The 25,183-nt window shown below is 30.8% G+C and overlaps 2 protein-coding genes across 3 annotated transcripts; one reads left to right on the forward strand and one right to left on the reverse strand.

Annotated features, from left to right (window-relative positions):
- Positions 1-29: 29 nt before the first annotated feature.
- On the reverse strand, positions 30-4,219 carry LOC129912776 (2-oxoglutarate and iron-dependent oxygenase JMJD4 homolog). The gene is made up of 2 exons (XM_055991191.1): positions 3,578-4,219; positions 30-796 (listed from the first exon to the last, which is right to left on the reverse strand). The coding sequence occupies exons 1-2, from the start codon at positions 4,117-4,119 to the stop codon at positions 112-114; spliced, it is 1,227 nt and encodes a 408-aa protein (XP_055847166.1). The 5' UTR covers positions 4,120-4,219; the 3' UTR covers positions 30-111.
- Positions 708-19,894, forward strand: LOC129912764 (WW domain-containing oxidoreductase). 2 transcript variants are annotated; one of them, XM_055991177.1, is made up of 7 exons: positions 708-833; positions 907-949; positions 5,903-6,412; positions 6,477-6,656; positions 19,119-19,248; positions 19,338-19,466; positions 19,558-19,894. In XM_055991177.1, exons 1-7 carry the CDS (start codon positions 827-829, stop codon positions 19,741-19,743), a joined length of 1,185 nt encoding a protein of 394 aa, XP_055847152.1. In that variant the 5' UTR covers positions 708-826; the 3' UTR covers positions 19,744-19,894. The 2 variants fall into 2 exon arrangements, with proteins under 2 accessions (XP_055847152.1, XP_055847145.1); XM_055991170.1 differs by lacking the exons at positions 708-833; positions 907-949 and adding an exon at positions 5,577-5,834 and having other exon boundaries at positions 19,558-19,893.
- The last annotated feature ends 5,289 nt before the right edge of the window (positions 19,895-25,183 follow it).

Below are 25,183 nucleotides of genomic sequence, written 5' to 3' on the forward strand. Positions count from 1 at the left end.
GAATAGATATATCTATCGGTAGGCAGGTGTTTTCTTTTTATTACAAAAAGAAAAAAATGATTATTCCCTTTAACTTTAATAAGTATTTTGTTGTTTTTTTTTTTTTTTGTATTAATTCTCACTCGCATTTTTGAAACCTTTTATCTTCTCTACCAATTCCTTACATCTATCACATAATTCCGCTCTCGCCAGCACAACTTCATCATTTTGTATTGCTTCTAAAACATCAGCGATTATTGCTAAATCATATCGCACATGAAAGTCACTCAGTGTAAATGTATCAAAAAGTATATTATCTATGTTATTATTGTTGTTAGTGCTGCATTGTTGCAAACGTTTCGTCATGATATGCTCTAAAATATTCAAAAAATCCGAATAATTAATGCCGAAACTAGCCCGCAACATTGTCTGACAATGTTCTTCAAAATTATCCATCCCACGACAGTCTTCGATTTCATGTATAACTCGTTGCATGCATGTGGCGAGATTGCGCCAAATTATTGGCACATTGCATGCATTAAACCAATTGTGATTAATCGAAATGGTATCGGTAAGGTTCCACACTTGATGATACCATCCGGACGGTACAAAAATAGATTCATTTTCTGTTTGTATAATTGTAAAAAATTTCACATTCTTCTCGGTGAGCAGTTGTTTGGTAATTCGAAAGGGAAGATTGCCAAGAGAATCGGTTAGTTTTTGTTCTTCAAGCGGTGGCAAAAGGAGCCATTGTTTGCGGCCGGCAATGTTCGTTGACCAGCTATAGGAACCGAAAACATCCGCATGAAAGGGTGTCCTTCAAGAAAGAGAAGAGGCATAAATCAAAATGTTAGGTAGGTTATGAGAATACAAAAAAAAAAAAAGAAGAAATTTGTTGGTTAAAATTCTTTTTGTTCTTTTCTTTAGGAAAGAGGAGAATGTCAACTATCTGTTTGGATGCTTTTAAGCTGTAAGTACATACACTGCGTGTCACTTGAATAGAAACAACAATTTTGCTTAAGAAAATAGCGCTTGGCGCTTTGGTGCGGTAACTTAGCAGATTCTTGGTTTTGCATTCTCAAAGAGGAACTTTTAACAAACAATGTTGAAAAACAAAAAACCCAATAAAACAAAAACCGTATGGCTACAAGTTGCGTTCTTACGCATTACTTCACAAAAAACAATGTTTATTTTGCGTCACTTGAAAAGAAAAAAGCTCTAAAATTAAATGCAAATGATGAAAAATCATGGAAAACATTAATTTAAGCAATGTAATGTTAGACTTTGACATTATTTGCAACTTAAAAATGCAGAAATAGAGACTAAAATTGAAAATGCACTTGCATTATGCAAAAGACGGGAAAGATTTTGGAAAATTTGCGAAATTTGGGTGACAATATTTTGAAAGTAACGTAAACTACTGATTGAATATAAAAATAAGGCAGACGAGACTCAAATCAAGAGCAGAGAAAAAATAATTTAAAAATTAGCTGCAATTCCGTTCACTTTGCCGCTAAAATCGATAAAAAAAAGTGGTGTTAGTGCGATGGTAATGTAATGGTTTGTACCATCATGAAAGTTATTAAATGCGCACAACATTTAAAAAGCCTCAGAATGCAAAATAACAACATTTTAAGTTCTACTAAGATAGCAAAAAACTTAACTATTTTATAGTTGCATACGAATTAAATAGAAATGAGGTAAAGAGTAGTTTTTTTTAAGGAAAGCATACCACCAAAAGTCGCTAAAATGTGTTATAGTAATACGCTTTGTTTTTATGATGTGTCAAAATTGAAGCTGAAGCTCGGAAAAAGATGCAAACTATTATAAAGAAATAATGGTAGCTCTTGGAAAGTTAGGGAACGTGGAAGAACAACCGTCATAGACAAGGAAAATTCTAGAAAAAAACAACGCAATAGAAACAAAACAGATGCATTCTGGTAGAAAACGAAAGTTTATTATACAAACAATTATACTTATTGTATCTTTTGTGGAAAATGTCATTTTCTAAATTTGAAAGAAGTTACCAAACACTTTAAGAGGCCCCGCACACTACAAACTTTCTATCGGCCGATAGTTTAATTGGCTTTTTAATCAGTATTCAAATGCGCACACTACAACGATTAAATATCGGCCGATCAAAAAGTTTGTTTGATCGAAAAAAGTTTGTTTTGATACACAATTGCCTTCAAACTAAGATATTTCATACCTACCCGACTATTTAGTCTGTTGTCTGTGCCCACAGTACACATAAAAAGGTAATATATTCCGAACTGACATTGGTCGCCAGATTGTCAAAACATGACACTTTGGCGACCAATGTCAGCTACCTAATTCTTAATTGTTTAAAATACCGACGAAAAACGCACAAAAACCGATAAACCACGCACACCACTAATTTTTAAAAAATTATTAACCATTTCCCGCGATGAAACACGAAGAAAATTTGTTATTTTTCAATTTATAATATTTTTAAATGACATTTTATAAATTAAAACAAAAACAAATTTCCTGTTTACTGCGATTGAAATATAAAAATTAAAGGCCGACCTGACAGATTGGTGCCCATTTTTGACAAACAAATTTTGACAACGTTCGGAATATATTACCTTATTATGTGTACTGTGGTCTGTGCCCACACTAGGAGTCCAACCCGACTAAACTATCGGCCGATTGAAACTCTGTAGTGTGCGGGGGCTTTAAGAATTAAAAAAAAAATAATAATAATTTTTAATTCAAATTTATTAAAAACTTTTTCTGTGCTATTGTGGTTAAGAAAAGAACAAATAGATAGAGCTCAGAATAAGTTTTAATTCATTAAAATTAATTCTGTAGGTATTTAAAAATATTTTTTTCTTTAATTCACTCAGTTTGTTTATTTTTTAAAAAATTACTTTCACTAGTCTTTTTCATGAAAAAAATCTTATTTTTTTTTAAGAAAATAAAATGGGCTTTAATAATAAGCGAAAACAATTAATACTCATTTACGTGTTTTTTTTTTTTTTTTGAATAAAATGATATGAAAGTGCAAAAAACAACTTAAAAAACGAAAAAAATTGGTTTTGATGCAAAATTGCGGAGAAACGGTTCTCCGCAGAAAAAAAGTTTTGAGACAAACTATAACTGTAATAAATTCTTAATTTGTTATAAAAAAAGTTTTCGAAACAGACGTAGTTTGGCAAAGATAAAGCCAGTTGAGGAAAAAGAGCCGTCATAACTCGAAAACGGGATGAAAACGAGCAAATTACCTCTTAAGTTTTTCGACTTGGAGATATCCTTAGAAGGAAATTGTATGGGAGGAAATATCTAGTTTTCTTAATTTAAGCTGGAAAGACCAATTGGTTTAAACACATTTTCGTGCATTTGCTCATTTTGTTTGTGGGCCTCTCAGGCCCTAAGTGTGCAATGGTGTGATTTTTTGCTAGGTGTGTTCTGAAGGGTTAAGTGTTCCTCTTTGAAAATGTAAAACAAAAAATCTGCCAAGTTACCTTACCAAAGCGCCAAGCGCTATTTTCTTAGCAAATATTGTTGTTTCTATTCAAGTGACGCGCAGTATATTATTTATATGAATGAAAACTATATAAATGACAACACTTACCACGAATCCCTTGGACCCATATAAACAAATCTATAATCATCTAGTTTCTTATCAACGAGGTATTCATTTAGCCAATCGGATGCAAAATACTTAGGAACTCTGTAAAAATCATAATCAGGCATTAGCGCTTTCAAGTGCCAATCCTTGAGGTAGAGGTTACGATTAGTATCAAAGACAGACTGTTGCCATTGGTCCAGGTAATCAAAGAATTTCATTTCGCATTTCTCATGGCTATTGTAGTATTCTTTGGAACAATTTGCCACTGGCACATGACAATTGCCAATTTTTTGTTTGAGGTATATGAAATTTATTTCGGTGGTTTCGTTGTTTGTGGTGGTCGTTTGTTTGGTCCAATTGCGACGACATTCCCAGTCATTGGATATGGATGTTAGTATGATTGGCCAATTGGCATTCATGTAATTCCAATAGAAATCATTGTATGATAAATCACTTTGTTTTATGCGGGGAATTAGATTTTCATTATCATTGTTTTGTGTTTGATTGGAATTTTGTAATTTTAAATCCAATAAAATTGTTGACATAACTTGCTAGACGACGACATAAAAAAATTATGCTTTTTTCGTTTCCTTGCTTTTCCAATTAATTTTTTTTCTCGTGTTTTTGGCGTTGACGTTTGTTTGACAGTTTTTTATTTTGCAAAAACAAAAAAGGTGTGTTTCCTTGCTTATTTACAAAAAGGAAGTATTTTTTCTAGGCTCTGTTTGGTGTTGAAATAAAAATGTATCCAACTTTTACTTTTTCTTAAGGCCATATTATTCACTAGTTTAAACAATACATCTGGATGTAAACAATGTCAAATGTCAAAAATAAATCCAATTCCATAATATTCACTACTTAAATCCAATCTCGTTAAATCCAAACAAATTTAAACTGCCCAAGTAACAATTTAGCTTTCATAAGGGTCAATGTGCTCTCTGGAGGTCTGTTTAACTTTAAAAATCCAGATGTAAAATTCATTTTCACAGAGTTCAGTTGCTTTGCCAAGTATTTTGAAAAGGAAAACAAAAAAAATATAAATGCAAATCATACAAAATTTATTGAGTAATCACATAATTTTTTTTTTGAGTGAATAAAGGCATAACTACAACGGCCACTTTTTGCAAAAAGTCAAAAAGTGACAATTTTCAAACTCATTTTGTGACAGCAGAAAGCTTATATTTTGGTTTAAAAAACAATTTTTGTAGATTTTTCCAAAAACAAATAGCGCTAGAAAGAAATAAAAAAAATTTAATTTTGCAAATTTCCCACTTTTTCACTTTTTAGGTCATTGTAGTTATACCTTAATATGAACAAAAAATTAAATCCTTGGATTTATGAAATTCAAATGAAATTTCAAATACATTTTTTTTTTTATAGAATTTGACATTCGAAATCTCATTTTGCATTATTACCTATCTCATTTGGACTGTAGTGAAAACAGGCTATTATTTATTTCGTCTTCACTTTTTAAGTATTTTATTAAAGAGCCCCCTTAACTTTGTTTGAATTGTTTCTACTTTTGTTTTATTTATTTTTTCTTGCCAGCAGAATAATACTTTGAACATTATTTGTCGGCACAAAATTAAGTAGAGACTTTTTCTTTACAACGGCTCCAAATATTTAAATTTTGCGCGTGAACTGCGTACTGCTTAAAAAATATTCAAACAAAATTTGTCCAGAGAAAAAATTTGTATGAGAAATGAAATGTTTCCCTGTCTGACTACTAGGCTTTCACTGTTGGCTTTGGAGACTGAAACATTTTTCGTTTCGCTTCAGCTGCATACAGCATACTAGGCTTGAATGTTGACGATAGTTTGGATCTTTATTTTCACATCTTTCTTTATCGGTCTTTATTGGTTTTGCAGCAGATCTAATTCACGGAGAAATGTAGTTCAGTCATAAAAATATTTATGTCAAAAAATGTTAGGTATCTGGCAATGTTATCCAAACTTTATACAAAAATATAAAAAAAACTCTCCACAAAATTACAAATCAAACAGAACTAATGCAAAGTATTTGTTGTTAATTTTTTGTGATAACAATTTTTAATTGATAGATAATTAAAAGTTTTTTAGCAAATTATTATATGATACCCCTTCTTTTGAATAGTGTTTAATTCTTGTTAAGTTCAAGAATATAGGATATCCTTTTTGTTTTTCAATATGCCAGGATTTCTACCCGATTCCGATAGTGAGGATGAATTACCTCCAGGATGGGAAGAAAGAGCTACAGATGACGGTCATGTTTTCTATACAAAGTTCGATTTACAAAATGATTCTATCTGTGACATCATCTTTGTTACCTTTAGATTTTCTTTATTTCCAGTCATCAAAACAAATCAACTCAATGGGTTCATCCCAGAACTGGCAAATCAAAACGTGTATCCGGCGAATTGCCAATTGGTTGGGAGAAAATAATCGATGAAAAAACCAACCGTCCGGCGTTTCTGCAAAAGAGTACCAATCAAGTAACTTACACAGATCCACGTCTAGCATTTGCTGCCGAAGTACCAACCATGAACATTGCCGAGGTACGTCAACGCTTCGATTCTAGCACAACTGCTTTGCAGGTTTTGCATGGCAAAGATTTGTCGGGCAAATTAGCCGTAATAACTGGTTGCAATGTCGGCATTGGCCTGGAAACAGCAAGATCATTGGCTTTGCATGGTTGTGAGGTGATCTTTGCGTGCAGAAATCAACAATCGAGTGAGGAAGCTATTAAAAAGATTGCCACCGAAAAGTCAGCAGCGGGAAGGAAATGTAGATTCATGTTACTCAATTTGAGTTCATTGCAATCTGTTAAGAATTTCTCAAAAGAACTTAAGCAAACTGTTAAGTAAGTAGTTTATGCATGCAAAAGTTAAATGATTTGTGTTTTAACTAAATTGATTATTTTCCAGTCACGTAGATTATCTTATTCTTAATGCTGGCGTATTTGCTTTGCCCTATTCAGTCACGGAAGATGGAATAGAAACAATTTTTCAAGTTAGTCATTTATCACATTTCTATTTGACTCTTGAGCTGGAGAAATTGTTTGATCATAAAACTAGAGTTGTTGTTTTGTCATCAGAGTCACACAGGTAAGATTTTTTTAAGTAACCGTTTGACAGGTAATTATGTTTTAAAAGTCAATTGTGAACATGCACGACGAAAAATCTCATGGATTGTAGGTACAATCATAAAAGATATTTCAAAACACTTCTACAGTCTACACTGAAACTGATGGTTAAAAAAACCAGTGAAGTTGTAAGAATTGGAATATTTTCAGAAAAAACTTGACTGAAAGTCAAACTTACAGCACTGTGAGTCAAACTAAACAAAGAATTAAACACAAATTGGTCGCAAAAAAAATACAAGTAATTAGCTTTATCTCGATAGTCTTAAGTTTTTAGATGGGGAGAGTACGATAACTTAGGCGACAAGAATTGATAACGGTATTCTGTAGATAGATTTGATACGCCTTGGACCTCTTATCTATATATATGATTTTTATTTATTTTTCTATTTATTGAATGCTAATAGAAATTTTTTTTGCTCAATACCTTCGTTTTGGCATTCTATAACATACCTCGAAAGTCTAGAAAAATCTCAAGTCGCGATTTTGAAGGTCAAAGCGCGAAATGGGATTTTCAAAATTAGCAGAAATAGACGATAGTATTATATACACTAGACTGATTCAAAAAAGATTTTTTTTTCTGTTCAAAGCATTGTTGAAAATATTGTTGGAAATGACGAAAAAAAAATACTGTAAAAGTTTCAGGCCTTAATGTTAACATTAAGTACCGCCGCATCGCAAATTTCTATTTCTGGCAAGGTGTCAGGCCCATCCGACGGGTCTGGCAGCTTACAAATATTTATTGAATTAGTTCCCTGAGTATCATATATAAAAATGAAGCTTGAGAAAATAAGTAAAGTTAAACTATTTTTTTCAAAGCTTTAAGGTGTCTGGCAAAAAAAATGGCTGTCGGAATGGGTCTGGCAGTGTTAGTTATACGATTTTGTTCTTGTCTGAGTGCAACCTACACGCCTAGGTTGTTGTTACATCTAATGCAAATTACCCTGTACGAGAATATTTTTCCTATATTAAAAAATTGCAACCTTTTTGAAGTTTTTTTCCTACAGATCAAAAACGGACTGTCAAATCGAAAAACCGTTGATGTAATAATTGAAGGTAATAAAAAGATCTACAACTTTTACTTCAAGTTAATTTTCAAAAAAGCTCAAATAAAAGAGATATGACGAAAATATGGTTTCAAAAAAAAACCACCCTAACTCTTAAACCGAAGGTATAATCGAAAAAAGTAATTTAACATATATTGTAGTAAATTAAATTATCTTCAAGTTTGAATACATTTTTTTCTGTAGATTCAAAAATACATGAGTTATGTGAAAAATTGAAATTTTTATTAAAAAAACAAAATGGCGGCCAAATGACTCTAGATGCGATTGTTCAAAATGTGGTTTTCGACTCGTGTCTTGATACTCTTTCGAGTCCTGAAGTCAAAATGTGTTATAAATTTTTTCCCAGACCTCCATATAACAAAATCTAACTTTCCCGTATACTAAAATGCGTGTATCATATGTGTATATAATACCATCGTCTATTTTTGCTAATTTTGAAAATCCCATTTCGCGCTTTGACCTTCAAAATCGCGACTTGCGGACATGAGATTTTTCTAGACTTTCGAGGTATGTTATAGAATGCAAAAACGAAGGTATTGAGCAAACAAAATTTCTATTAGCATTCATTCCGAGGTTAAACACTTATTTGACTGGATTATAAAAGTTTTTTTTTTTCGAATTCAAAAGAAACTTTGTACATACCCAACCCTGACCACACCCCAAATCCTATAGTGTGCCCAAGCAGGGGGTTACCCATCTCACTTTGATACGACTTGAACTTCATACCTCTACCATTTTTATAAAAAAATAGCGAAATTCTTAGGACCGATTTCAAATGGCCTAAGAGAAGCAACGAAGTTGTCTGAGCGGGACAGAGGACTTAAAAAAAAAGTTAAAATACTAAGAACCCGCGAAGCGGGTCAGGCATGATACTTTTAAGTTAAAAAGCTGTTAATATTGACGAAAATAGTCAAGAAAATGAAAATCTGATAAAAAGGTAAATTTCTTATTTTCAATTTTCTCGGAAACTATAAGGCATAGAAGTATATGGTTTTCAGTATTTGATAAGAAATTGATTGAGGCAGCTTATTTCATTGAATAATTTCATATTTAAAGTCACAGTCTTGGTAAAAATAGTATTTAATGTGTTTTTTTTTTTAACTTTTTTTCCAAATTTTGAATTCGAAGTTGATTATTTCGAGAAAAATCAATTGAAATAACTTGTTTTAAAAACTAGAATTAAGTGTATAATCCATTTATCACTCATAGGTTCCATGAGTTTTGGTATCAAAACGGCGCTAATTGGGTCATCAAGCTCGGTTGTTTTGACCGCCATCTCTACCTACCTACTTCAGCGTGACCATAAGATCTAGATTTTCGAGAATCGGTTAAAAAACCAGTGTTATCACAGGCCTAATTTAAAATGAGTCCAAGAACCTGATATAAATACATTTTAGTAATCTGATTTTCACCACTGAATATCTTGAGGTATATACTATTTTATTCATATTTTGAGTTTTGAATGCTATGTCAATATCATAAAATATCCGCAACCAATGTTAAACATATGTAAATTGCTACCACGTGAAAGGGCTCTGTAACTCAGAATAATTAAATAAAAGCAAAAAAAAAAAAATGCGTAATTTTCCTCCAAAAGCTGCTTCGCAAGCACCGAATCATAATTATCTAGGTCGGAATAGTTTGCCTCTAAGTTTTAAAGATAAAAATAAACCTAAATATTGTAGGTACTGCCTTTCTGTTCTATTTTTTATTTCATGTTTGAGGTAAATTTGTTAGAAAACTGCTTCTACTGCTTAAACGATGGAAAACTGTTCCGCATTCTCATAAAATTACAGATTTGGCACAAGTTGCTAAATAAAACTTAATAAACAAAAAAAAAGAAGTAATTTACATTCAAAATCGGCGAAACTCTAAAAAAAATAGGCAAATATCTTCAGGGCTAAAAGTTTTAGTAAAAATTATTTTCAATTTCTTTAAACAATGATTAGTCAAAAAAAGTTATGGGAAAACCATTAAAACAACGATATTCTCAAAAGTTTCATATTAACGAGAAAATTCGCATCAAAAATTTTTTGTTAAAGGCTGTTTTTTTTCCAAAATTTATTTTCTAGATTACTTTCTGAAAAACTTTTTTTAAGCTTTGAAGTTTTTTTTATTCACTTATAATTCTACTCAAAATCTTAAGTACCTACCTACTTGTTCTTTTACTGAATCGAATTCATACGACTTGCTCGCGAGCTTCATTTTAGTAAGTATTTCATCCATAGCTTTTCAAACAATAAGTTTATAGATTTCAATAAGTGATATAATATTCAGATAGTAAGTGTTGTTGTAAAATTTATCAAAAAGATAGGTACTGCTCTATGACAATAATGTTTGTTCAATTGCCCTTTAGATAATTGTGAAACCTTTGCTGTAAGTAAGTTTCACTTTTTTCTAGCCCAAGGTTACCCAATAAATAAAACGGTCGTTTCCCTGCATTTAATATGATCGCAGGCGTATATGAACGGTGTACATGATATGAAGCATGTGCGTGACCCGTGTTCACGTGAATACTCACGAGTTGTATGCAGTATCTACATACTTTGAAGAGATTAGATACAATTTGAAAAATGTAAACAATGGAACATAGAACTCTTATTGTAAACAATCAACAAAGTACGTATGTATGTGTATGAAAATTTTGAAAATAGGTCAAATAAATAAACACAAATAGAGTTGTTATTGTAGAGCAGAGCATTCTTTAACCATGGTATACCATGTTCTTTAACGATGTGAATATGGAGCAGTTTTTGTCGTTCATTTATCGGAAATGTTTGTTTGGAGTATTTGTAGGTACCTACTTTTGTTTCTCATGTATGATGTTGAAGGGATATTACTACTGTGAACGTGATTGGAAAACCATTACAAATTGTAGTTTTTTTTTTGTAAACAAAAATATGCGCGAATGAAAAAGAAGAAGGGAGTTTTAGACCCGAGTAAAATGAAAAGTGTTTTGGATATGTATTTGTTTTTGTTTGTTTGATTTCACTAAAATATTTTTTTGAAAATTAATAGACATCCAGATATGCTCAAAGACAATTGAAGAACTGAATTTATTTACAAACTTTACCTATTTTGACAAAAAAAAAATCAAAGTTACGTTCATCAAGGTCTGTTATTAACAAGTCTTCAATGTTTGGAAGGCAATCATCAACGTTTAAATGTATGTAAGTCATTTAGAAATTGAAAAATAGAGCATTGATCCATTCAAAATAATAAATAATAATTTCGTCGGATTATTCAATTTTTATTCTCAATGTTGAGGTTATGATTTATGTATGTTTTATTTGGGCTTTAATGATCTTTATTTTTGGATGCAAATAATGAAAAAAACTAATTCATCTTTTTGTTATCCTACGTTTCGATGTTTTCTTTCCAGCTTCCTCGGGGTTTTTGAATGACAATATGGTTTTAAGCACCACTTAAGTCATGTTTTTTGCTTGCAGTATCCAAAAAGATTGTTAGCTTTTGTGGATCGCGTAAATTATTTGTTTATTTTTTAAAAATTTGGTAGTGGAGGTATAACCAAAATGTTATTATGCAGTTTTATAGCCTTATGCCTAATAACGAATTCAGCTTTAAATCGCGGCTTTGCATGGATATTGTAAATTCCAATGTAATATTTTTGTGATATCGTCAAAAAAAGTTTAAAAGCGGGTAATCCGTTGAAGCAGATTAAATTGCATTTTTACATTGAAAAATGATTAACCGGACTTGGGGAGGGACGATTGGAGTAAGCGCATGGAAAAAAACTTCATGAAAGAATAAAATGCAAACAAAGTTGTGTTTAATTTTGTGCTTGCTGTAACCCCAAATTTTAATCTCTTTTAACTAGGTACTATTTAGCAAAAAAACATTTTTGTAAAAACGTTAAGAACTTTCGAAAAAAAAAATAGGTTTGTTTAAAATGTTTGTGACTTAATTAATTTTTAATAAATTTTGTTAATTTGCAGAAAATCTCATCTAGGTCAACTTTTTAAATCTAGCATAATTTTTTTGTTTTTTTATTAACAAATACATATTCTGCATTTTCAAACCTCTAATTGTTATCACCTGAGATCAAACCATTTCTAGTACATAGCTTACTCATATCCATTATCTTAAAAAAAAAATAACCTTCTCACGGTCAATAATCCTACTTTTAAAAGACCATAAATGCATTTGTTACTCATAACTGGTTTATTCACTTGACCTGTCTCAACCACGCTGGCAATTTGTTTTGTTCTAAATTCGCAGCATTCATCACGTATCACACAAAATTCTTTACCCAATAAAAAAATCAAATTCAAACTCCACACAAGCATTGCGTCAAATTATCTGCGATGGGCAAAGTCCACAATAATCTTTGAACTCCTATCAATGTTGTGGTAATTTTAAAAATTACGACGACGAATGTCGATATGGTGACAACGCAGAAACAACAATTAAGCGTATAAATTGTAAACAAAGATGATTGATGGCTCAATGAATGCACAATATAGATACGCCTATACCCCATACAGTTATTCTATATTTAGATATAAAAGATTAGATTTGATTTGATTTGAGATTGATTTGTGTCAACATTTTTATTAAAATTTATTAAAATGGCCATGGATGATCGTTGTTTATTTGATTTCTTATTAGAAGATATCAATGCAAATATTATTTGGGTAAATAAATTTAGAACAAAATATGAAAATTATCGATGGAATCATTCCGTTAAGTGTTTGCATGTTAATTTGTCATTTTAATCATGTTAATAAACATAATTCGGTGATTATTATTAAAATTAACATGCACACGTTTTTGAATTTGATAGTAATAATATCCTGTCTGACTTTTATCCATGAACAATGAGTAAAAGAAATTAAGAATGTTTTTCCATTAATCATTGGTATAGATCGTCTGACATACAAAACAAAATACTATTTTGTTTGTTTATTTTTTGGATATGATGGCAAAAAAGGAAAACCAGTTATAAATGCGAGGCAAACAAATATGCAGCTTTTGCGGTGTTTTAAATGTTACTCAAGAATAATGTTTTTAAAAACATTTAATTCTATGATTATAATCATTTTGGTAGACAGTCTCGTGTTAAAATGGTAACTACCGTAAAACCGGGTGACTTTGGCACGTTTTCAAATTCAAATGTGAATAACTTCTGCAATAATTTTTTTTTTTAAATAAAGATTTCAACCAATTTACCTACTTCGCTCATTCTATAGGTATGATTAATCTTTAAGAAATCTGTCCGACAGTTCTATAGATAAATGCCAAAATATGGGTGGCCAAAGTCACCCTCCATTCCGGGTGACTTTGGCCGGTAGGACGTTTGCTATATTTCCAGTTCAACTACAAGTAGCACGTCAGTCTAATCCAGCCCAAATGAAAGAGCAGATTTTTTAAAACATGTGGGTATTGTTTTTATTTTCGTACACAGAATTGTCGGTTTTTATTTGATTAAAAAAAAAAAACAAAACCTTAAAATTAGCATATATTTTGATATCCTTCAAAGGATATGGATAGCGGTCAACCGTTGGAACAGGAAGTTTCTTCTCCAGATCACTTTTGGTGACTTGTGCAACGTCTTTTTCTCTGGGTATATGAAGCTGAACCCAGCACCTCTTCGCAGGAATGACACTGTAACCTCATCGTTATCAACAGATGCAGCCGACGTAAAATGTTATTTTTTTCTTCACTGTCTTGGCTTCCGGATGTGACTTATTTTTGAGGGGCCGGACTGATCCGTGGTCATTTCTTCAGTGGCATCATCGGGTGCATCTACATTGGGAGAATGTGTTAAAACGCTCGACGATAATGTGAAGTCCGCCATAGTGACACTAGCACCTGGTTCAGTGTTAACTTTTTTCTCTCTTGGCTTCCTGGTTGAGGTATCCGGGGTCCGAAGGCTCTTCATATAGTCCAATACTGAATCGCTAAGGTTCATCATGTTGCTGGAAGTATTATCTGTTCTTGATTCAGTTTTGTCGAGGTTGCTTAAAACTTGTTGCCTATCGCATGGATAAATTCCAATTGCCCGGAAGCCAGATATCATATTTTCCTTTGCCTTGTCGTTCTCATGTAAGCTGTCCCAGACTTTTTTTTGAAGCCTAGGAAACACATCTTTCGGCACTGTTTTGTTTTTCCAGTTTGCCATCTTATACGCTGTTAAGGTTTTTCTCCATAATATTTTAAGAGGTCGAAAGGAGGCTACGTCTAGTGGTTGAGCTGCCAAATGTTGATATGTATGATCTGATAACATTTTAATTATATTGCCAAATATCAGTTTTGTCAATATATACCAATATATAAAAACAAAGTCTAGTGCAAAAATTAAGAGGGTGACTTTGGCCGGGTGGCCGATATGCCGGCCAAAGTCACCCTACCATATGGCATTTTTTATAAAAAAATTAAAATTAATTTTTATGAAATAGTTACAAGGTTAGAATGAAAGTAATTCAACTTGCAAAACAATACGCATAGCGGAGTTAAAGTCATTTTGCAATCCTATTTCTGCAACATGTTCAAACCATCCAACACTTTCAGGTAATTTTTTTTTTAGCATTTTTAAGAAAAATAAATTTTAGTATAAATGAATATCTAATTTTAATTTAATAAAGCTAGTATGATCACTTTTTAATTCATCAAATTATACGAATTTACAAAGAAACTTGAAAAAAATCAGACAAGTCCTTCATATATTAACAATTTTTTAAAAAGTGTCCATGTCAAAGTCAAAGTCACCCGCCAGGCCAAAATCACCCGGTTCTACCGGTATTGAGTTATTAAAGCAGTATAGTAAAATATGTAGTAAGATTTAGCTATGAAGCACACATGAATCGCATTTTGCACTTAACTCACAAATTTGTTACCAAAAACAAGACTCACGTTTCGTCTCTTGACAGATTGTATATAGTCAGTGAGTTATTCAAGCACAGAGAAAAAAGACCACCTAAAAACAAGCTGATTTCTACATGTTTTTTTTTTTTTTCCAAGATGACTTTTGTCTTAAATTAAACGGACAAGTCTTCTTAATATCCATGTGCCAATTTAAAAGAAATTCGCTTAATTTAAAAGAAAAATCATGTTATTTTTATGTGGAAACATTTTATTTAAAAAATTCGATTCAAAAAAAAAAAAAAAATATACAACTCACTTCCAAATAAAAAAAGTGCTATGATTTTAAAATCGACTTAGTTATAGGTGAACTGCTTCTAAGCCAATTGTAGATTAAGAAGTTATGTTTTTTTAATTATTAATTTACTTCTTTGTTAAAATTAAATTATGTATTATGATTCCTTAATGTTTAATCATTTATGCCATAATGTTTTACCCTTTCGGGACGAAATTCAGATGATGAAGTTTCAGAATTTTTCTCATATTGGAATTGGTTAAGGACATTTAAAAAAATATTAAATCACAAAAAAAAAATGACAGATTCTGAGCATTTTTGAACTTTTGATGGTACACATGCGTACCGTGCGTTCCGAAATGGTTAGTGAATTTTCGACGCATTAAATGTTTATTATTTTTAACTTGTTCAAATTTGATTTTGAAATTAATTTATTTTATAAAAAATATATAGTATTGGAATAACTTGATTGAAAAAGGTATAATTTTAAAACGGTAAATTTTGTCGTTGTTTTTTTTTTTATATTTTCTTTGATTTAAAGTCATATTTTTTTAATTCCATATCCCTCTTAAACTGGTTAACATGTATTCCACCTCCCATCATATAAAAAACTAGCTGACCCGGCGGACTTCGTTCCGCCATTTCTGGTATTTATTTCTAATTTTCGACTCTGTAATTATTTAATTTTCAAATGAAAAAGAGGATCAAAACTTGAAGAGTTCATAAAATGAGTTTAAAAATATTCACTTTTAAACTTTTAGCAAAAGTGGCCTATGCAAAATACTAATGCATGCGCATAACTAAAACCTATATTTTCTATTAGTTTGAGATTTTTTGCAGGCTTTTAAAAATTAAAAAAAATTAAAAAAAACTACTCAAAAATTTTCCTAAAAATTAGTTGTTTTTCAAAAACTCATATTTCAAAATGAAGTGCCTATGAAAAAAGTCCGTTTGAGACACCTAATTTTTTTTTAAGTATCGTTCCAATGGTGTAACTCTTATTTCTGTAAAAAAATTTCCCTACCTGTAATAAGACTTTTGTCGAATGTCAACCACATGTTTTCACTACAACTTAATTTTGAATTTTTTTAGAATTTTTTCAATTCGTTTTTCAACCTTAAAAATAAATTTATCTGTCATTTAAAAAAAATTCAACTCTCTTCACCTTACCGTTTAGGAAATAGTCGGATTTCTTAAGAAAAAAAATTTTATCTCGGTTATTTATGAAATATTCCCAACAATGTTACACCATTTTGAAAAGAGAATTGAACAAACCAACTTTTAAGGCAACTTGCCGAAACATCGTAGTGTATATTTTTTACACTACGGCTCATTGAATTAGAGTCATGTAAAATTTTTTAGTACTAAGTTGGGTAAAAAAGTAATATTTTCTTTAAAACTGATGCAGCTGAGTTAAAATTTTTGAATGCATTTGATAGCAGGGTTATTCAAGGTTCCGTAACAAAAGAAAAAAATGAGAAAAATTAAGATTTGTAGTCACGGCACATGAAAAACCGTCACAGGGTGACCATTTTTTCGACTTTTTTTCAAATGCTCATAACTCCCAAAATATATGGCTGCGATTTTTTTTATTATTTTTCTGATAACTGTCATCACCTATCCTATCTACCGTTTTCGTTTCGACGTAAACTTTTGGGACACCCTGTATAAGATTATTCATTAAACGTTTCACTACCAATCTGGTGCCATTGCTGACCCGGCGGACTTCGTCCCTCCTTTCCTAGTATTTATTTTCAAATTTTAGCCCTGTAATGTGTAAAACTTATCCAATACAAAAAAAAATCGGTTCACTTGGTTCGGTTGATATTTGGAGCACAAACTACTAAAATTCATTTTGGCTATTTAGGAAATTCAATTAGCAGTAATTTTTTTTGAAAATTTATGTGTGTCCTAGTGACAGATCAAACAAAATATTTTTTACTATTTTGAAATAATTTCATGTTTTAAATTTCTATATTTTTATCCAATAAAGGCTCTGGTTTATTAAATTTTGTTTTGTCTCAAACTATAGTTTGGTTTGACGTTTTGCAATTGTATATTGTAGTGTGTGTGAAAATGTATGTGAATCCGTCTCAAAAAGAGATTTGAAAAGATCGAATCTTCCGGAATCTTCCGGAAAAGTAGCAAATTTTTTTCAATGCAGGTTGATTCGACTGCAGATTGAATTTTTGGTTGTTTGGAATTCGAAATAAGGTTCTTAACACATTTTTGTAAGTTTTCAGTAGTATTTTAGTTAGTAAAATCAGTTTACTTTTAAACTTTTACTTTAGAACTTATGTAAGGAAGATTATAAAAATACTCATTTAGTGCACCACAAAATTAGTTTTCAACTCCTTCAAACTTTTTTCAATAAATATTTCAAAATGGCCTTTTAAAAATTCGGCACTTCAAAAATTAGGCTTTTAAGAAATACGGCTATTTGCCAATACACTTGTGGCGACATCTCAAATTTCATCGCTGAATTCTCAATTTATTTGACATTACTTTAAGTCACTCATTCTTTTAAATTTCATTCATTTCTTTTAATTTTTTTTATTTCCTTTTTCTATCAAAATATTAAATGTATAAAGAGAAGGCTTAACCCAAAATCTTTCTTCTTGATAATCATATACGCCTCGTGGCTACAATCGAAATTTGTATACTTAGTTAGTAAGTTTAAATTTTATTAAATTGGATTATTTTTAGATGAAAGTTCGCATCTTTTTATTAAATTAAACGACTCCACACACTTAAATAATACAACTCTTTACTTTACAAATTTAAATAATGTGTACCTATGTTAAATTTTAAATAAAACTGATGAATTGGGCAGTCATTACCCGTTAGCAGTGTGCATTAGATTATAATTTCATCTTAAAAGCCAAGTAACATGAAGTCAAGTCCAACTTAAGACAGTTGAATGATTTTAAACCCCAAATATTGAATTTGCTTATATTTTGACATCAGCGTCACCTTCCGGGTCCAAATATAAAAAAAATTGTCTCGAATGAACCTTATCAACAAAAATTCACAAAAATTCACAAAAATCTATACAGTCTTTCGGACTCCAAATATGGAATTTCACTATAACTTGACAACAGCGACACCTACCGGGTCCAATTATAACACAAAACCTGTCTGGGATGGACCTTATCGCACACCCGAAATTTCACAAAAATCTGTTCAGTCATTCGACCCCAAGTACGCAATTGCATATAACTTGACAACAGCGCCACCTACCGGGTCCAATTATAGCACAAAACCTGTCTCGGATAGACCTTATCGCACACACAAAATTTCACAAAAATCTGTTCAGTCATTCGACCCCGAACACGAAATTTGCATATAACTTGACAACAGCGCCACCTACTGGGTCCAATTATAACACAAAACCTGTCTGGGATGGACCTTATCGCACACACAAAATTTCACAAAAATCTGTTCAGTCATTCGACCCCAAATACGGAATTTGCATATAACTTGACAATAGCGCCACCTACCGGGTCCAATTATAAAACAAAACCTGTCTTGGATGGACCTTATCCCACCCACCAGATTTCAGAAAAATCTATCAAGTCGTTTAGAAGGAGTAGGGTCACAAACAAACGCACAGGAGAATTATATATATAAGATGGTTTCTTTGGCTTCTCTATAAGAATTACTATTTTTTTTAATTATATTTAACCGCCCAAATTATCGTACTACCCTCTCCGTGTTTTTATATTAAAGCTCTGCCAATTTTAAATTCTATTCTACGCATTCAAACTTAAATTATATTCTTTTATTCTATATAATATATTTCAAATACAAGTTTAACAATTGAAGAAATGTATTCTGAATCAATTTATATGCTACATTTATTGTTTGATACACTGCATAAATTAAAGTATGTATAAATAGAACCACATTATAGGTAGTCAATTATCAATTCATAATAATTACTTCAAGTATTAAAAAAATATCGTTTAAGAGTGCAGTCTCAATTATTATTATACAAACAGTTTTGATTTTTGTTTGTATTAAAAAAATATATTTTTTTTTTACTACGGAAACAAACGTTTGCAAACATCCATGTCCAAACGCACAAGGCCTCACCCAGAATCAGTGCGGCGGCAGCATCAACAATTGAATGTCTGCGTTTAGTCACGTACAATTTTTCTCTTCCTTTTAATACCGGCTTCTCACATATGTTTTTGTGTATATTATGTACCTACTGTAAGATTTATTAATTCCCCCTTTTCAGATTCTCTACTCTACCCGCAGATCATTTGACCGAACAGCATCTTTCACCGCCTGCGTCCAAATTTTGGAGCATGATGGCATACAACAATGCCAAACTGTGTAACGTGCTGTTTGCCATGCATCTTGCTGAGGTAATTTCTTCTTTTTTAATGACTCATATGCGAGTAAATTATACGAAACCCAATACTCTTACTCACTTGATTTTTAAATTTGAACATAGAAATGGAAAAACCGAGGAATATCTGTGTTTTCTGTGCACCCAGGTAATATGGTCTCAACGAATATAATGCGCAATTGGTGGTTCTATCGTTTGCTCTTTGCAATTTTTCGACCATTTACTAAATCAGTGGTTTGTATTTTTTAAGATGAAATTTTGTTGTTGTCGTTTAAATCAGTGCAACTTTTGGTTTATTTTTGGAATATCTCCTTTTTCTTTGCAGCAACAAGCCGCAGCCACATCGGTCTACTGTGCAACGGCCACTGAACTCACTGGCCTCACTGGATTATATTTCAATAATTGTTTCTTCTGTGAGCCAAGCAAATTGGCACAAAGTAAAACATTGGCTGAACAATTGTGGCAGTTGAGTGAGAATATGATTAAGGGCATACTATCTGAGCAACAATGATGATTTGTGTAGTCGATAGGTCATATATAGCAATTTGGATGGTTAGATATGGGTTCGATGGAATCATTACGACTACGAGTTTGTGTTTTAAATGCACTTGCTTGTCTTCTTCATCAAATATGTTGTGGCTGCCTATGTAATTAGTGAATTAAAATTAATTAACTCGTTTTTGCCTTTAATTTATTTTATAAATACAAATATGTACCAAATAAACTTTTCAAACACAAAAAGAGTATGTTGTTTAAATATTTAATTTAAGGTGGTTAAACGGGCGACATTGGAAGCATTAAAAAAACTGAAGCTCGTGTCTGTAAGACAGTTTGAGTAGAAACAGGGGCTATTTTGATAATAGGTAGACTTAGCAATAAGTAATAAATAAGAATATAAGCCAGTGGAAAGATGACCCAACCAAGGAAGCATCCTACAATAAGTACTTTCCTGAGAAGTCGAAATAGTGTAAGAAAGTTACGGTTTAGGATGAACCAAAATAATGATTTTCTTTGACCTACCCCATCCATTAGGGTAAGCGTTGACGCGGCGGATGGGGTTTAAGGTGACAGTGACTACATGCAATCGAAAACTAGTTTTCGCAGAAGGGTCTTCTGTAGTCAAGAGTTCGAAGTGGAGTAAGCACTTCCAAAAAATGACGGTAGCTGAAAAACTAGGTGTAGAATAACAATAGAATAACAAACCAAACGTTTCTTCGAGGTCTAGTTGCTAAGTTATTTGCATTCTATACATTTTTTATTTATATTCGGAGGGAGATATCTGTGGACCAAAGTCTGGAAACAATTTTTAGTTTATACATAGATATGAATTCGCAATGAACTGGGTCTATGCTTTCAGCTAAAAAAATTACAAATTTAATTTTTTCAGATTTTCGAAAAAAATCAAGGGTTACCCCTTGTCTCATAAAAAAAGGAATTTTCAAAAATGTTCTCTAAATCCATCGAAGAAGACATCAAAACAAAGGACTCTTTAGACTCTATTCATAACTAACAACCAAAGGGTTGTAGGAGTTCGGGTTACTGAATTATTTGTAATCGAAATATTTTTTTTTCTTCCTTCATTCGGAAGAAGATATTTTCGGATCAAAGTCGCGAAACAATTTTTGGGTTATAGATATGAAATCACAGTGAACAGACCCATCACCCATGCATTCAGCTAAAAAAAATTACAAATTTATTTTTTTTCAGATTTTCGAAAAAAATTCAAGGGGTACCCCTTGTCGAAAAAAAAATTCTTAGCAACTTAAGTGCAACTATAATCTATTTTTAGCATTTATTAAACAAAATTATAAAATTTTATTATTGATATCCTTGAATTTTATGTTGATAAGAAAAGTTTTTGAATAGTTTAGTGGCATATACATAAGCATATAATTATAATAAATCGTTTTTCCGATTAGGTTTTAATTATTATTTTTATAATCATTAATTGATACTATTTTCATGTACATATATACATTTTTCAATTGCAGATCTGAGATAATTTATTTAAATTTTTATAAATTACTATCTTTATACATTGTATATAGGTAACAATTAAAATTATCAAAAATTTAAATAAATTAGAAGTAGGTACGTAAGTGCAGAGAAATTAACTATGTACGTAGAAAACTTAAATATTTAATTTTTACTTGCGATATAGGTACTATAGGGCAAGTTTAGGATTCGTAAAAAAAATCGAACTCGAGATAACAATTTTACATAATATTACGATGATGGAGAATGCCAAAAAAGTGGGTCCGGCAATTCTGTCTGTCTGTCTGTCTGTGTTTCTGTCTCTATCTGGAGCTGCAGCCTAAACGAGTGAAGTGATTTTCTTCAAACTTGGTAGTTAGCAGTTTTTGGTGATTCCCTAGAGGGGAAATTAAAATTTTTTTTTTATGACCAAAACTAACGGTACCTGTCATATAACGGAAATAGAAAAGTTAATTTTTTTCAAAAACGACTCTAACGATTTTGATTAAAATTTTTGTGTGTAGTACTACACATAAGAGCCAACTTTTGAAATAAAAAAAATATTTTTTGTACCGTTATTAACGGTACCTGTCATAGAACGGTTTTTTTCGTTTCTGAATATCTCGTACAACATTAACCCGATTTAAATGAAAATTTTTATACAAAAGTGTGTAAGTAAAGATAATAATAAAATTTTAGAAAATTTTCAAAAAACGAATTTTTGGTTTTTTAAAAAATATTTCAAAATTTTTTTTTGAAAAATCAATTTTTTGAAAACGGATCAATGAAAAATTTTGAAATTTAGTTTTTATGTGTAAATTAATTATTTCTTCAAAATGGCATACCAACTTTTTTTTTTTTAAATGTTAAAAAATTTTTATACATAAAAAATTATTGTTTTTAAAAACGGCTCCTACAATTTTCGAAAATTTTTTTCTAAAAATACGTTTTTATACAAGAAATAAAATGGCATAATTTTTTTTTTTTTAAGATAATTTAAAACGGAGTTTAATTGATTATAAAAACAGATTTAATTTTTTTATACTACTTATGAAATTTTAAATTTCTTGAATAAAAAGCTTTAACATTATTGTTACTTTAAGCATAAGAGCAAGTACGTGCGACCCCAGTCGTGCAATTTATTTTTCTTATAAACTGAACTTATTAAAAAAAATCAATTACGTTACCGAATAAAGTTAATTCTTTTTTCTTATCTTTATTCATCTTATAACTTATTGAGTCAAAATTATTGGAAATCAAAGTTCAACTTATTCTTAATTAAGCTCCACACTTCCATAAAAACTTTTAGTATTTATAAATTTAAATAATTTTTGACAAAGGAGAATGGGCATATTGGACGTTTGGCGGCCAGTAATGAAATTGGTATCAAATGAAAGAACTATAACGTAGGAAAATTTTTTACTATGGCCGTTTCGTTGTATTGCATTTGGAATGGAAGATATTGCAATATTAGTGTTGTTAATGCATCGAGCAATATGTGAAGGGCAAATTGAATTACTATTTTAATTAAATTATGAAATATGATTTTATGTCATTTTTTCTATGATTTAAAACCTCAATCTTGAATATCCGACCAATGGAACTCAAAATATTAGCTTTTTAAACCAACCACTTCAAGATTTTTTTTTAAAAAATAAATAAAAAATTGAGAAAAAAGTCTTAAAATAGACTCGAAATTGATGTTTTAAAAAGCCAATATTTTGGGTTCTATTGGTTGGATATCCAAGATAAAGGTCTTCAGGTTCAGGGAAAATGACAGATTATCATATCTTGCACTTAAAATACACGTTCAATTTTAAACATTGAGACAATTTGCATTAACTTTTAAATGCAAAAATGCATTTTATCGATTTGTGAAGAACGTAAGAAGGATAAAAATTCTGCACAATGTATGTAAGACTTAATTACATCAAAAAATAACAAAATCGTTCTTGGCCGCGGAACGTCCAAGTTCCATACAAAATTGCCCATTCTCCTTTCTGCACTTTTATCCGATAGATTTGTGGCTACAGGTCTATTCTGCTATTCAATTCGCGTGAGTCGAAAGATTTGCTTCATTAATCCCATCAAATCGTCAGTTCAAGGGAAAAACTCACTAACTGCTATTGAAATCCTATGCAGTTAGTAAGTTTTTCCTTTGAACCGACGAAATTGAATGAATAGCCTTTTTTAATTATTATTTTATAAGAAAAAAAATTCCGCTTTCCTATGAATAAAAAAGTTTTGAAAATCTTGTTTTTGGGATATCTACAAAAATTAAAAATATTTGATAATTAGATCGTAAAACTACATTTGCATGCTTATTACCTTTTCAATAGAGCAAATTGTTTAAATTTTAATCGAATACAAAATTTCAATTTTTTATATTTTTGAGAAAAGGTCATTACAAAAAAGCAGTTTTACGACATGTACAGTGGTGGCAAAATAATTAGAAACGTTCTTATTTGTTTACAAAATGTTATTTTTTCTTACTATAAATACAAAATATTTAACAAATTTTTAGCAAACATGAGTGATAATACAATCCTTGTAACATTTTAGGAAAAAAATTTTAGAATTTATCCAACAAAAGAAAAATATTGCAAAAAATCTAAAATATAGTCCAATTTTGTGTGGAAATATAATTAGAAACACTGAGGAAAAATTACTAAGAAATATCCTGTTTTTGATTTTTAGCATTTACATTTGCCAAACTTGGTCAATTAATTAAACGTACAATTAATAAAAAGGACTATCACCAACTAATTTCTATTAGTTGGTTAATGTGGTTGCAGTCCTCGAAAAATGCCACATGTTCCAAAATAAGAAGAAAAAAATAAGATGAAAAATAAAGAAACAAAAAACCTCTCCATCGTTCTTAAACGTCAACCCTAAGAAAATTTATATTGCATGTACCTATTATGCAGGATTGCCTTGTATGTAATGAATTTTTTTTTATATTTCGAAGAAATTACGGTAAAAAGTCCTTAAAAACATTTTTTGTCAGAATTTATTTGATTTTTTTTTTGTTGTTTTCTTCCTTTTTATTGAAAGGTCCTAGTTCTTTTTTTTTTATTTTGGTACCTGAACTGATTTTACCGATATCAATCTACTTAAACGCAATCAATGTCCTGGAGGGATGTTGGGAGAGAACTACATCATCATCATCAACAACATCCACATCCTGGGTTATCATTATCTTGGTGATTGAGTATGGAAAATGCGCGCGCTTTTTTTTTCTCTTCCTTTTATACATTTTTTATTGAATTTTTTGATGCATTTTTTATACCTACCTGAAATCCTGTACAAGGATAATTGCAATTGTGCACGCAAACAGCGTCTTTTTCGTGATTAATGACTTGTATTTGTTCTTCTGAGACAGATTGGGGGAATTATTTTGAATGCAGATAAAGAAATTTCTAATAAAAATGTTAAGGATGCCCCCAAGATGTTTGCACAAAAGAAAGTCGAAGGATATCAGTGTCTAATTTATGCGTTACATTTTACGAAAATGCAAAGAAGATACAAAAGAGATAAACAGATACTTTTTTTTAAGAAATAAGGACTTTGTTTTTTTAAGGATGCCTGAGAACTAATTTGAATGTCCTGTCCCTGCCAATTGTTAAGAATTTTATTGCTTCAGTTACCAGAAGTCAGTTTTTTTTAAAGATTGTTTCCAATTTTTTACGACGTTGGTCGGTCCTGTGGTAATTTCTAAGGATTTTTTACCTGAAATTTATCTACGTGTTGTTTTTATTTCTAGTATTTTTTTTACGACTTTATTGTTTTATGGATGTTTTAAAAATGGATAGAAAAAAGTCTTAAAACATTTTGAGAGTAATTTTTAACATCTCAATGCGAATCGCAATTAACGCGCCTACTATAGATAATCACGCATATCCTTGATCCCGAATAATTTTTAAAATGTATAGTTTTTGTTTTTTTGTTTGAATTTGTATTTTATTTTATTTTTTTAC

The sequence above is a fragment of the Episyrphus balteatus genome, chromosome 1 (genome assembly GCF_945859705.1).
Source record: "Episyrphus balteatus chromosome 1, idEpiBalt1.1, whole genome shotgun sequence".
NCBI lineage: Eukaryota > Metazoa > Arthropoda > Insecta > Diptera > Syrphidae > Episyrphus > Episyrphus balteatus.

Bases quoted from the DNA above. Each gene is read 5' to 3' on its own strand.
- LOC129912776 (XM_055991191.1), bottom strand. From the start codon at position 4,119: ATGTCAACAATTTTATTGGATTTAAAATTACAAAATTCCAATCAAACA. The intron at 797-3,577 runs GTAAGTGTTGTC...TCTTTCTTGAAG, and splicing joins ATGGGTCCAAGGGATTCGTG to GACACCCTTTCATGCGGATG.
- LOC129912764 (XM_055991170.1), top strand. From the start codon at position 5,740: ATGCCAGGATTTCTACCCGATTCCGATAGTGAGGATGAATTACCTCCA. The intron at 5,835-5,902 runs GTTCGATTTACA...CTTTATTTCCAG, and splicing joins GGTCATGTTTTCTATACAAA to TCATCAAAACAAATCAACTC. The intron at 19,249-19,337 runs GTAATTTCTTCT...ATTTGAACATAG, and splicing joins TTGCCATGCATCTTGCTGAG to AAATGGAAAAACCGAGGAAT.